Genomic DNA, 12,319 nt, shown 5'->3' with positions numbered 1-12,319 from the left:
ATCTTTGAGCAGACAAAGGGGAATCACTGCTACTCTCAGCATCCATTAGACTAACCCTATGGATCAATATTGATCCTTGCTACCACCGAGCTCTGTCTAATAGGCTCCTGCCCGCCCTGATAAAATGACAGCATTAGCGCACATACCCAGATGGATGGATTTGGGGGTGGGAGGGTGAACCAAAGCCAGAAAAAGAAAGAGAGAGATAAGGAGGCTAGAAAGATTTACAGGTCCAGAGGAGAAAGGAGAGGAGACAGTAAGGCTGATAATATGTGCAAGACGGTCACCAAGAGCAACAGAGAGATTTACCCAGACAGAAAAATCGAAAAATCATAGTTTGCTTATGTAGGCACAGTCTGAACCACGGAATGAATCCATGAAAAAACAGTCCAGCTCTTTCAGCATGTCAATAACTTAGTGCATCTCTTCCTGACTGACCGTTTTAGAGAACGTAAAGGGAAAGAGAGGAAGTCCCTGTTCAGCCGTCATAGTAAAAGCATTTGACATCAGTGTCTTTGTGTCTGGGATGAGTGAGAGTGAGTTTTTGGCCGCATGTCTTGTGTCTGTACTTCTCCCCTGACACCCTCTCGCTTCAACAATAAATAGTGATCAGCTGTTGCTGTTATTTGGCCACCTGACTCTTATTATCTACTTAGCCAGCTGAGGGGATGGAGCAAGGGAGAGAGTATCAACTTGTTTCAGAAAGCCTTTCAGAAGTCTGAGCAGTCATCCCTCACACTCATACATCCTCCCTGTTTGTTATCACAGTAATAACCAAGAGGAAACTAAACGGTTCCTGTCCAGAAGCACTCGCCGTTTAATATAACAGCCCTCTAGATAGGGAAAGGCGTGTAAATACATTTGTGTTAAATCATGAGGTAGAGCCAGTTCAGAACAAAGCGAGACACCACAGTCATCTATATGGACAATAAAACTTTATATTGTTTTTGCTTATGTTGCTAGGACTCTGTCTGCCCTGATGAAGCAGAGCTTTTGAGTCTTGAACTCTCAATAACTAAGGATGTTTTCTTCCCCAACTTTGATATAGATTGTTGCTTTGTCTGAAATCACTCATTGATGCATGCCCTAATCCCTATACCAGAATCCACAAACTCAACAGTTTTAAGAATAGTCAGATGTAAATTGAGATTTCAAACACTTACTTATCATCATCATCATCATCATTTTGTGTCATGTCGACAGGTGTTTAGTCATAAACGACACAGGTCATTTCGGCATCTCGGAAATGGAGAGCATTGCATTGTGGTATTTGGAGTAAGTACCATACATGCCATAGACTACTTGTTTGAATTTTCCGTTGCATTTTCAGGGCTCCATTGAGGGAATACATTTCACACTCAAATAAAAATACGGTGTGTGAATTCAGTGCAGTATATAGTCAATGGGGAGTGATTTTGAACACAGCAACAAAAAATGCTTCAGATTTGAATCCAAGTTCTTTAAATAATAATTTATAACAATAGTTGTATCTCATTTATGGAAGATATTGTGTACATTGTAGTTAGTTAATTTTGTTAATTTGGTCTTCCCCCTTTGCCCCTTTAACCCTTTCCGCCTCATACATGCACACAGCCTCAAATTACTCATTAGTGTATGTATAGTATATGAATGAGTTTGTTAAAAAGACATCTACAGTGACTTCTAGATCTGGGAATTTGATGCTCTGCCTAAAAAAAAAAAAACTTGACCCAGTAGGTCAGCGCCTAATGAATTTCCACAGTATATAGCCTTTAAATTTAGTTCACGTTTTCTTTTCCCTTTCGTTTCTCAAAGGCATCAATCGGGGATAGCTAAAGCCTGCAGGCTAGTTTTCACACAGGGAAAAAAGAAGCTGGAGCACAGTCTGAGCTTTGTGCAGGGGCTTGCATATAGAGCACATAGTGTTGGGGTAACCAGGCAGTGCAGCTGGCCTTTCACAACTATGCAACTTTAAAGCAGTGTTTAAATCAAGATGCAAAAGACAAGAACCCTGTTCTCACACATGAACACACACATAGAAGGGTAGTAAAGTGATGAAAGGGAAACAGGGAAATGTGGAAAAGATGAGCCTTCAATACAGGACTTCCGTAGTAGCCACATAAAAGTCAGTCTTGGCTCAAATAAATAGCTGCAGCACAAATGGCTAACATTACTGCTTGTACAACTATCTCTCTGCTTCATTTGAAGGGTTTCCCTCTTTTTTTACTGTGCTACCCACTGACATATATTGTTCCCTGAAGGTTAGCAGGTTATGATGCCGCCAAACTGATTTTTGTCAGAAGTGCAATTCTATAAATAATGAAAGCCTGTCAGATAACCTATTAGCGATTTGAGAGTAAACTGTTAAAAAGCTTGCAAAACATGGATGCTGCTGCTGATGGACAAAAAGGTTATATATTTATTTTAATTGTACCTTATTTTAAATAATTTCATTTAAAGTTTAACTGAACCATTGATTGTTGTCATCACTGTTTAAAAAAAAAAAAACAAGCACCATGTACTTCTCCTTCAGGTATCATCTCTTTGTATAATTGATGTTGCTGTCTTTATTTTTTTCTTATAGTCATTTTGGCAAAACTATCCAGGAAGAAATATGAAAACATGCCAGTGAGTTCATCCTCCCAGGCCCCCAAACCCCCTCCACAACATTCCTTTCATAAACGTGCAGTGCTGGAGTATTTTTTTTAAGAAACCGGAGCAAGCTGGTATGTGGACGAGCCCATTATGGAGCTCCTTCTATGGGAGGTTACCTTTATCACTATCAGATCTCCTCTAATGTTCTGACCCATGGCCCAGTAGTTATTTCAAGGTTGGATGATGATACTCTACCAAGGCCCACCCTCCAACTTACTTACTTCACATCCATACTCACCCACTCACCCACTTCCCCCATGTATGTACACACGTACACACGCACAGATATACAAATAGCATTTTTACCCCCTCTTGCTAATGTATGTATGTTAGCACCTGCTTGACATAGCATCTCTCGTCTCTGACATTAGTGTGAGCAGCAGGCGTGGCAGCATTCTATAAGGAGGCATCAGGTAAGTGTCAAAACATGTTTATCCCCATCTATTACCATCCAACTCATCCCCATTGATTGACAATGTGTGTTGCCATAAGGGAGGATTTGTATCTTCTTTTCCTCTGTGCAGCATCATAGCACTTGCTTTCATCCCAGAGCACCCTCCCCCTACACCCTCCTCCTTCTCTCTGCCTCCTGCAAGCATTCCTGCCCCTCCCCCCTTCAGTCCCCCTAGCCGGTATGGATCTGTGAAATGTTGGCTGGGTGTGCTGCTATGGCACAGAGCCTCAGCTGTAGGCATGGTGATGTGAAAGAGAAAGAGGTGAGGAAGGTTATATCAGAAAGTAGACTGATTTTTCTGGGTTGAGTGAAATCCTTTTGTTTGCCCATTGATGACATGCAGGCTGCATACACTCAGCAGCCATGTTGCACCAGCCAACACATTTGTAATGTGGCCAGTGACCTAAAGGCCGTTGCTCTTCTCTGATATGAATAATCAAACTCTGACCCTCTAGAGCTAATATGAGCTGTAGTGGCAGTGGATGTCAACAAGTGGTTTGTAATTAACAGATGGTCTGTAAATGATGTTGCTCATCTTTCTTGCAACTACAGTACATACAAATAATATAACTCATTCTTTGATTTTATGGTTTGAAATGACCTATGATTAACTGATTAACTAGTAGAAAAGTCTGATCATAGATCAGAGTAATGTACAATAAATGGTACTAATAACCCAGTGCCTCAGACATTTGTAACACTTGATGCTGGGAGAATGCATGAAAAGAAAGGAAGATCACTGTAGGCTATAACAATCTCTTTTTATTCTCTATTCCGAACAATCAATTTAAATGAACAGTCCTCACAGGTACCATTATTATAAAAGGCCAAACGTTTATGTCATGTCTCTGCATACAGTAATAGAAAGGATATATGACATTCTAAATCAGATAATATACTAGTAATGAATGCTGTTCCAATAAACCACTCTGTAATATTCATTGGGCGGTCACACAAAGACAGATTTATTCATTCCATTCATTAATATCATATCTACTGCCCAATAGTTTTTGCTCTGCTGCCCCAAATTTTTACTCTCTGTCTGAGCTCACCCTCCAATTCCAAACTCAAGTCTCCTCTCTGCACTTCCATCTCTCTTCCTATTTATCTCTCTCTGTCTCTTTCTATCTTGAAGTGGTTGCATTTCATTTTTGGTTTCTCAAAAGAAAACTTCCTTTTGCCTGAGTGACCACTTTAGACATTGCAGTGGTTACAGCATTTCAGAAAGCCTAGCTGTGTTTGTGATACCTTGATGGCTTTCTTGCACCATCGGAGGATTAAACTGAATTCACATTGATTTGAAAGATGGCTTCTTTTTCAGACTGCCTGGGTGATCTCAGTGCAGAGACCCTCTGCCATGTCAGAGATTGCATCGGGAACTTCCTGGACAGCCCCGCTCAGGTTCACCTCCTTTTTCAGTTCAAAGTCACTCTGCTCCTTGATAGGCATCACCTCTGGCATTTCACTACCATTAACACATTCCTCTATCTGTGTGGCAGCGGAATATGTGCAATCTCCATTCACAGCTGGAAGTGCATCTATCTCTGCCACATCCTTTGCACCAGAAGGGCTCTCTATATCTCCATTTTCCATCTTGCGTTCTACCTCAGGCTCTGGGCAAGGCATCTCTTCCACAGAGGCCTCGGCTACCTCTTCGGACTCAGCCGTAATTTCATTGGCAGAGACGGACTCTGAGATGACAATCTCAGGGACAGGTTCTGCTGCTACTGGCTCAGGTGCTGCTGCCTCAGTGCTGGGGGCTTCTGTTGCAACTAACTCCTCTTCTACAGGCTGATATGCAGTAGGGACCTTCTCTGCTGCAGTCTCCAAGACCTCAGCTGATTCTGCTTCCGCATTCTCAATTTCAGTAACCTCAGACGTGGCCACCGTTGGTTCCGGCTCAACTTCTTCTACTTGTTCCTTTGCTGCAGATTCCACTGCATTGGCCACTTGCTCAGGCTCTGACTGTAGTACTTGCTCTGGTTCTGGCTCTGGTAATAGTTCAAGCTCCGGCTCTGGTGCTTGCTCTGGTTCAGGTTCTGGCTCGGGTGCTTTCACTGATTCTTGTTCTGGCTCTGACTCAAGCTGTGCTGCCTGCTCTGGTTCTGGGGCTTGCTCCAGCATTGGCTCTGCAGCTGGCTCAGCCACTGGCTCGGGTTCAGGGACAGCAGCAGGGACCACTGTCTCCTCCAAAGTGGCTTTTGGCTCAGTAACATTCTCTGGGATAGGCTCTGGCTCTTGGTACCTTGGTGCATCCTCTGTGCTGATGGGAACAACCTCTGGCTCTGGCACATATTCTATTGCTGAAGCAGGCTCTTCTACAAGGAGCACTTCAGGTGCAGCTTTAGACTCAACCTTACTTGGCACAGGTTCCTCTGCTGCTGCTGCTGTAGCCTCTGGGAGCTCTACTGGGGCCTGTTCCTCTACTACTGAGGCTGACTCCACTGCTGCTGCAACTGGTTCCTCTGTTGCTATAACAAGTTTCTCTACTGCTGGAGCTGGCTCCTCGAATGCTGCAGCTAGTTCTTGTGCTACTGGAGCTGCTTTCTCTTCTACAAGAGCTGGTTCTTCTGCTGGAGGAGCTGGTTCTTCTACTGCAGGAGCTGATTCTGGTGCTACTGCAGCTGCCTTTTCTTCTACAGGAGCTGATTCTTCTACTGCAGGAGCTGGTTCTTCTATTGCAGGAGCTGGTTCTTCTACTGCAGGAGCTGCCGTCTCAGGAACTGCAGGAGCTGGTTCCTCTATTGCAGGAGCTGGTTCTTCTACTGCAGGAGCTGCCGTCTCAGGAACTGCAGGAGCTGGTTCTTCTATTGCAGGAGCTGCCGTCTCAGGAACTGCAGGAGCTGGTTCTTCTACTGCAGGAGCTGCAGTCTCAGGAACTGCAGGAGCTGGTTCTTCTACTGCAGGAGCTGCTGTCTCAGGAACTGCAGCAGCTGGTTCTTCTACTGCAGCAGCTGGTTCTTTTACAGCAGGAACTGCCTCCTCCGGAGCTGCAGGAGCTGGTTCTTCTGGAGGTGCAGATTTAGGCTCTGCAGGAGCCTGTGTAGCTTCAATTACTGCTGCCACAGCTGATCCCACAGCTTCCTCTACCACAATGCCTGCCTCAGTTGTCACCTTAGCTTCTGTGGGCGGGGCTTTGTCCTCCTCTGCACCAGCAGCAGTCGCTGTGGTGTCATCCTTCGTCTCTTTTGGATCGCTCACATCATATCCTTTCCTCTTCTTGCTCAGTTTGCCTCCCATGATGTCTCCTAGGAACAAATAGATGAAGGTGTTTTTTTAATATGTGGGGTTAAAACATTGTTTAAAAGGGGCCCAGCTGGCTGGGTTCAAGCCTGTTGTGACGTAACAGTGCTAACCAATGAATCACTATGCCACCCAAGCACTGAGCTTAGCCTACTTTACCAAGGTACTTCTTCTAGGTAGTTAAAATGTATTAACCGAATTTGAACATTAGGAATTTTATTTCCTCATGCTTTCTGAAATGCAGTGTGAGTTACACTTAATTCCTTCGAATGTAACAGTGTTTTGTCAGAAAGGAGCATTGAGAGAAGTCTTTTGTCTTGAAGTGAACTAGAAGTTCAATTAGGAAACTGCTCTCAGCCAAACAGTTTGGCTAGAAAACAAATGTAAATGCATGGGAACCTTACTTAAATCAGACAACTCAACAGAGCCTCTACCCTTTCAGGAATGTTGGGTAAGGCTCACTGCCAAATGAGCCCACAACTCTTGGTTGAACATTATGATGTAGATGTACAACTATTCCTCTTTCCGCATGACAAGCTACAATCTACATAGTTCAGATGTGACAATAAGAGCCTGCCATTATGTTCACATACAAGGTATGAATTACAAAAGTATGAACTTTAAATCAGTGTAAAGATAACAACAATAATAAAACTAGGGTAATCTGTGAATACAGCAAACATTTACCAGCTAGTTCTACAACTAGTTTAGTTGTGTTAATGTGTCAACACCGCTGTGACCATAGAGGAAGAGCTTCTGATTGCAACAGAATAGAGCTTCCTTTCAGTGACAGAATAGAGAACTGGAAGTTCAACTTCATCCTACTGATTATGTGTCAGCTGATGCTGAAGAAACCATACTGTTTAAAAATAAGAGAGCCCTTATACAGATAGAGAATATAGGTTACATTCTATTTTATTAGCATTTTTTGGTTTGAGAGACACTATTACGTGGAAAGCTGAAAATATGAGATTATGTCCAAAATGCTAAAAGTAGGAATGTTACCGCTGCAGAAGGTAGGAAAACCCTTGGAACTGTCCATAGTGCTGCAATGGAGCCATAAAACAGGATGCGCCATATACCATAATGGGATACAAGCTGCACATCTATTACACCAATGTACAGTAAAATGAACAGGCCAATGGTAAAAAACAAAAAAATGACTCATTATATCTGCTTTTGTACCAACCAATACCAAATTCTGCTGTTGGACCTACTGTTAACTGATCAGGCTTTATCTTTATATGTGATTGATTTCTAATTTGCCTTTTTTTTTTTCGCCAAACCCTGCTGGTGCTTCCGGCCTTCCAAATCACACAAAGCAAAAATGTACAGTCCAAGGAGAAAGCCCTGAAATTTTGAGATCAAATCACTATGGACATTTTTTTTTTTTTTTTTTTTTTTTACAAGCCAATTTTCGAGTAAACACGTTTATGCGCAGTCCACACAAAGCTTTAAATACATTTAGAAAGATAAAGACACGCAGAGGTACGGCAGCATGTGCCGGCCGGTAACAAAGGATGGGGATTCTTCACCAGTAGATACTCATGGCAGAAAAAGTAATGGTTTGGGCTAAATTGGCAGAAAATACTGATGCCTATCTGTTCTATAGTGTAGGATATATTCCTAGCCTACTATACAGGGGCATTACAGTGCACACTGCCCGTGAACACTGTAGTGATAAAAGCTGTAGAGGGGTCTCCATCCCCCATTTTAACCCGCCCACCGCTGCTTCTCTCAGCTGCTCTGCCCTTTTTGTTCACTAGCATTTGAAAACGTCGTAATCACACGAACATGCAAAAGAAAAAGAAAATCTCCACAATTAAGCGTTAATACATAATACCCACTATAACTTCATAACTTAGTTTTGCGCTTGTCTTTATCCCAGTTTTTTTTTTTTTTTTTTTTTTTTTTTTTTTTTTTTTTAGCCAGGGCTGAAAAAATTGCTACCCCAGGAGACGCACTAGATCAAATCCGACCACTTAGAACGGGAGAGAGAGAGAAAAAAGAGAAAAAGCCTGTCTTCATTATGCCAGTCTTGAAATGTACAAATTTGCATAATAGGAGAAAGGCAAAGAGAGAGAACAATGGGTAAGCTGCTGCTCATAGGCATCTGTCTTTCTTGCTCACTTCTTTTTTTTTTTTCATTTTACCCGCAGAACATAGATCCCACACTTAAAACTGAAACTGAAAAATAAAGCATTAAAAAAAAAAAAAAAAAAAAAAACAAGAGGCAATGATCATAATTAGACCGACCTGTATTTTTTCCGAGAGTGATCAGTTAGGCTTCTTTCCCAGGCTCCGGCTGGATGTGATAATGAAGGTAAACCTTTTGGAGAGACAGCTGCAGATTCCGCCCCTGCCTCCGAGGTGCAGTCTGGGACTGTGTAGTAACTGAGGAGTGCCTCCTCACAGTTTTCTAGACATCTGTCGCTATCACAATCCAGCCCACCCCTGCCCCTTCTGCAATCTACACCCTCCCAAGCTTTAACCCCTCCTCTCCCGCACACACCCACCTCAGAGCATATCTCTCTGTTGTGTGTGTGTGTATACATCTGCGGACTGAGGGTGATTTTGATCGGACTTGCACTAATTTCACTTTGTAAAATGCCAATTTCTCCTCTGGTCTTGCTTTGCCCAAGAATGATGCCCTAGGATTTCATGTAAGCCCCCTCCCCACAGGAGTATCACTACATAACTATTATATAAATTATGCATAGGAGGCATTATGCTAGTAAAGTCACTTGTGCAGTACACACACACACACACACACACACACACACACACACACACACACACACACACACACACACACACACACACACACACACACACACACACACACACACACACACAGTGAGTTATTGCCAAAGAAAATTAAAGTGTTCCTTGATGGTTTCTGTCTGCAGTTGTTACGTGCATGCTCATCTCTACTTGCATACATAGCAAACCTTGAAAAAGAGCATAACACTTTTAAAAGCATTCTGGGTAAGGTATAAAGCAAACTGATTTTACTGGGTTTAAAAATGGTAAATTGAATCTACATGATTGCAAAATGTATTTTATTCTTAAGCTGTGGTAAACCGTTGATATATAGACATCAGCGTGGGCTTCTGAATAACTCATCTAAATCATGCGACATTATAAATGACAGGGACAGGCTGTGTAAAGTATTTATGTGCAGTCCCATGCCTGGCTTTCAATGAATGTATGGTTCTTGTTGAGGACCAAAAGTTCACTCTGATGTATTTTGATGCATTGCGCCTCGTTGCTATTTGCCTTCCATGTGTTAATGGGTCAGGTTGGTCCAGGGTGAGACTTAATGAAATTCAACAACTGGCTCTTCCAGGTGAACATGTTGTCTTCTTCAACAGTTTGACCGAGGCAGCATGCCACTGACACGCTGCCAGGTTGAGGCATCTGAAAACCATTGTAGACTATCAGATATTGTGTAAATTAATATAGGTGAAAACATTTAATCGTTTTCCAACAATATGAACATCTCATATCTTTTCTAACAGACGTTCAATTGTTTTCACTGTGAAAAGAAAGACGAGATTAGGTGTCTCATTGACAGTTCACACAAACACAGTTCCTCCCAGTGAAACTGGATGAAAGACATTACCAATCACACAACAATGGGACTGACGATCTGATTACATCACTCAAAACTCACCAACCTGGTATTCAATCAGAAAAAAACAGCCAGACAGGTTTTTTTGTGTTCGTTAGTTGAGAGTGAGAGTGAGATTTTTTTAGGATATTTTAAAGCAATCAAAGAATAGTGGTTACTTTTCTCCAGTATATGTATACACACAGGAGGCATTAAAGCAAGGAATGTGCGTATGTACAGCAAAATATATCTGAAATATATAATTGTTTCATGACATTTAGTATTATTGTATGTTTCTCATTTAACATAACAGATGATTTATTCAGACAGAATATATGTTCAATTCCAGGATGTGATGCATCCAAATAGTTTGGGTAGTTTAGAGAGACCTTTATTTATTTATTTTTTTCTTTTCTGTTCTATTTTTTTCCAAAGTTTTTTTTATTAAATATATTTAGCACTCATGTTCTATTAATGCTAAACAGACACTATTATTGAGGAGACAGCACCCTCTCCTGTTACAAGAGTCCACTGCACAGCACCTATGGAGAAACCTTGTTGTGCATCAAGATATTAATGATACACGATAAACCTTTTAAATGTAAAAATGACACAATTTCGTTGTTTCAGGTAAATATCTAGTTAGTATTTGTGAGATACCTATTAAAATGGTGTATTACTCTCTGTCTCTATTACTTAAATATTCCTGGTTGAGTCATTATGTCACCACGAAACATTTTAAGTGTAAAAAATATCTAATAAAACAAAACAAAACTGACTGTCACAGGAATGTTGAAAAAAAGAAATTCAGTTTCTATCCGTTATGAGATCCACCTTGTTTGTTTTCCTTGCTGGTAGCAGAGCTAAACAGTGACAAAGGGGCAGCAAAGGCTGAATTTCACATGATGCAAAAGCTCTGGAATGCATTCCCAGGAGTAACACCACCATTCCAGCCAACCACGCTGCTCCACTTGGACTCACCAACATATGGGAAGGCCTTGGAAAATCCCCTAGAGCTTTCATGAAAATGTCCAAAGCTCATTTGTCTGCAAGTCCTGGACCCTTTGGCCTAGACTGACCCAAAGACTGAAGAGGTGGATGAATAAAGGAAGAGGTGTAGTGGGTGACAACACACTATGAGCCGATAGCGCAGTGTGTGCGGGGATGTGCAAAACCTACTGGGCTTGTGTTGAGGCTTTCATTTATTTTATGAATATATAAATTAACTGTAACATTGATTCAATTCTATTCTATTCAATGTATTTTGTATAGTCCAAAATCACAAATTTGCCTAAGAGTGCTTTACAATCTGTACACATACGACATCTTCTGTCCCGGGATCCTCACATCGGCACAGGAAAAACTACCCTAAAAATAATTTTTAATGGGGAGAAAAAAGGAAGAAACCTATGGGAGAGCAACAGAGGAGGGATCCTTTTATCAGGATGGACAGAATGCAATAGATGTCATGTGTACAGAATGAACAACATAAGACTGGAAAAAATAAGACAACTAATAATAACAGCAGCAATGAATATAGTAGACTTATTATAATGATCAAAGCAGTAATGGTATGGGTAATAGTAATAGTAATGTGACTAATAATAATAATAATAATAATAATAATGGTAGTAGCAGTGGGTGTCAGAAGGGCCACAGCAGGAGGCAGGACCACGGTCCCGATAAAACCAAGGTTCATGGAAACCTGCGAGGCGAGAAAGCACAAAGACTCTGGGAAAAAGCAATGTCAGTAATGTTCATAAATAGGACATGAATTCATAAAGATGGAGAGACAGAGGAGAGAGGAGCTCAGTGTATCCTAGGAAGTCCCCCTGCAGTCTAGGCATATAGCAGCATATCTAGGGGCTGGTCCAAGTAAAACCTGAGCCAGCCCTAACTATAGGCGTTGTCAAAAAGGAAGGTCTTAAGCCTCCTCTTAAAAGTGGTGAGTGTGTCTGCCCCCCCGGACCGAAACTGGAAGCTGGTTCGACAGAAGAGGAGCTTGATAGCTGAAGGCTCTGGCTCCCATCCTACTTTTGATACTCTAGGAATCACAAGTTACCCTGCATTCAGGGAGCGTAGCTCTGTAGTTGGAAAATATGGGATTATAACTTCCTTAAGATAAGACGGTGCCTGGCCGATTAGGGCTTTGTAGGTGAGGAGAAGGATTTTAAATTCTATTCTTGAATAACTTGACTGATTTCAGATATTTCACTTCAGAATTCAGAATTCACAGCCAATTTCCCAAATTAGTTCAATAAAGAGAGGGTACACACTGTTTTTAACACAACTCTCAAAACAGTTATGTAATAACCTGCAATGGATGAAATTAAAGCACAGTTGTTTAAATCACACTTAACGCTCGTCATTGGAGA

General features: G+C 41.7%; 1 protein-coding gene across 1 annotated transcript; it reads right to left on the bottom strand.

Moving 5' to 3' along the window:
- Positions 1 to 3,838: 3,838 nt before the first annotated feature.
- si:dkey-56m19.5 (proteoglycan 4) lies at positions 3,839 to 8,745 on the bottom strand. The gene is made up of 2 exons (XM_054617084.1): positions 8,588 to 8,745; positions 3,839 to 6,336 (listed from the first exon to the last, which is right to left on the bottom strand). Exon 2 carries the CDS (start codon positions 6,326 to 6,328, stop codon positions 4,406 to 4,408), a length of 1,923 nt encoding a protein of 640 aa, XP_054473059.1. The 5' UTR covers positions 6,329 to 6,336; positions 8,588 to 8,745; the 3' UTR covers positions 3,839 to 4,405.
- Between the last annotated feature and the right edge of the window lie 3,574 nt (positions 8,746 to 12,319).

This window comes from Anoplopoma fimbria, chromosome 2 (assembly GCF_027596085.1).
Source record: "Anoplopoma fimbria isolate UVic2021 breed Golden Eagle Sablefish chromosome 2, Afim_UVic_2022, whole genome shotgun sequence".
NCBI lineage: Eukaryota > Metazoa > Chordata > Actinopteri > Perciformes > Anoplopomatidae > Anoplopoma > Anoplopoma fimbria.
Note: the sequence above shows the minus strand (reverse complement) of the source record. Positions and strands in the feature narration are given on the sequence as shown.

Bases quoted from the DNA above. Each gene is read 5' to 3' on its own strand.
- si:dkey-56m19.5 (XM_054617084.1), bottom strand. From the start codon at position 6,328: ATGGGAGGCAAACTGAGCAAGAAGAGGAAAGGATATGATGTGAGCGAT.